Genomic DNA, 1,163 nt, shown 5'->3' with positions numbered 1-1,163 from the left:
TACAAAAACTGCAGGTCATATGGGTGATTTTCTAGAAAACAATTTGAGCACTTTATATGAAATATAGCAGTTTATATCATACCAGCATTTTCTATAGTGGAGTTAGTTAAAATAAGAATGCAAACTATGAAAATATCAAACATCTAAGGCAATTTAATGAGTTAAAATAAGAATGCAAAATATAAAAATATCAAACCTCTAAGGCAATTTAAAAACAGTTAAGTATGCAGCCATCTGGTTGACTAATAATGCATGGATTAATGAGGATGGATTATGTAAAACTTTATATAGCCTTTTTACTATTGATTTTTTCGAGAGCAGTTTTGTGAACTACTCCAACAGCCTTATGTAGAAAATAACGAGTCACAGACAGATTTATGAAACAAAATAAACATTGAGTCTTCCCCAGAAAGATATGCATATCCCTAACCATTTCTATACTGTTTCAAGGCATTTATGGGTGTACAGAAGTCAATTGATAGACTCTATCAACTTCTAATTAATTACCTCTCCCTCAGAGTACTACACTGGAAAACATACCTAGAATGCCATTAAACTATATTTGTAAATGAATTGGGCCTATACTCTGGAAACTCAGCAGCAGGTCATGATAGTTGATTTTCAAAATTGAGGAGCATACCCAGTAGTATCACATAGACAGCAGGATACTCAAGATGTTTATCATGTGGGCTTGGGAAAATGTACAGATGTTTAATCTATAGGTGACCCACATATTTAAAATCTTTGCACTGTGATTCCAATCAGTACACAGGTGTCAGAGCTTTTGTTCCAGATACCACATTACAATAGAAATTATTTCATCAGAAAAAAAAAAAGTGTAAAATAATTCACTCTATCTTGAAAATCGCTGTGGTTCTGTGAACTATAATATTCAGAGTAGATGAAATATCAGAGTTTGTGTCACGGTATGTTAGTTATAATATTTACCCTCAAATAAGCAAAGAGATTGTTATCATATAGAATTACTGAATACCAACAAACTCATTTTCATAGGATCTCTGCCAAAGAAAAAATTTTCACTTTATTAAGGTTTTTATTAAAATTATCTCTGTTCAAGGTGTGAGTTTGGGGAAGAAATTAAAGTGGTCATTGATCACCTGTACTGGTGAACAAAAGATCATGATAGAATAGTACCATTGTCC

At 32.2% G+C, this 1,163-nt stretch overlaps 1 protein-coding gene across 1 annotated transcript in view; it reads right to left on the bottom strand.

The window, feature by feature from the left end:
• Positions 1 to 848: 848 nt before the first annotated feature.
• The window catches only part of LOC103584357 (olfactory receptor 5M10-like), a 1,930-nt gene continuing 1,615 nt past the window's right edge, over positions 849 to 1,163 (bottom strand). The window contains exon 2 of the mRNA XM_008565399.1: positions 849 to 912. Within this exon, the coding sequence (XP_008563621.1) occupies positions 849 to 912 (64 nt within the window). The remainder of the gene's footprint in view (positions 913 to 1,163) is intronic.

The sequence above is a fragment of the Galeopterus variegatus genome, unplaced genomic scaffold (genome assembly GCF_000696425.1).
Source record: "Galeopterus variegatus unplaced genomic scaffold, G_variegatus-3.0.2 Scaffold51313, whole genome shotgun sequence".
NCBI lineage: Eukaryota > Metazoa > Chordata > Mammalia > Dermoptera > Cynocephalidae > Galeopterus > Galeopterus variegatus.
The sequence above is the reverse complement of the archived record's forward strand: the minus strand, read 5'-3'. Positions and strand labels throughout refer to the sequence as shown.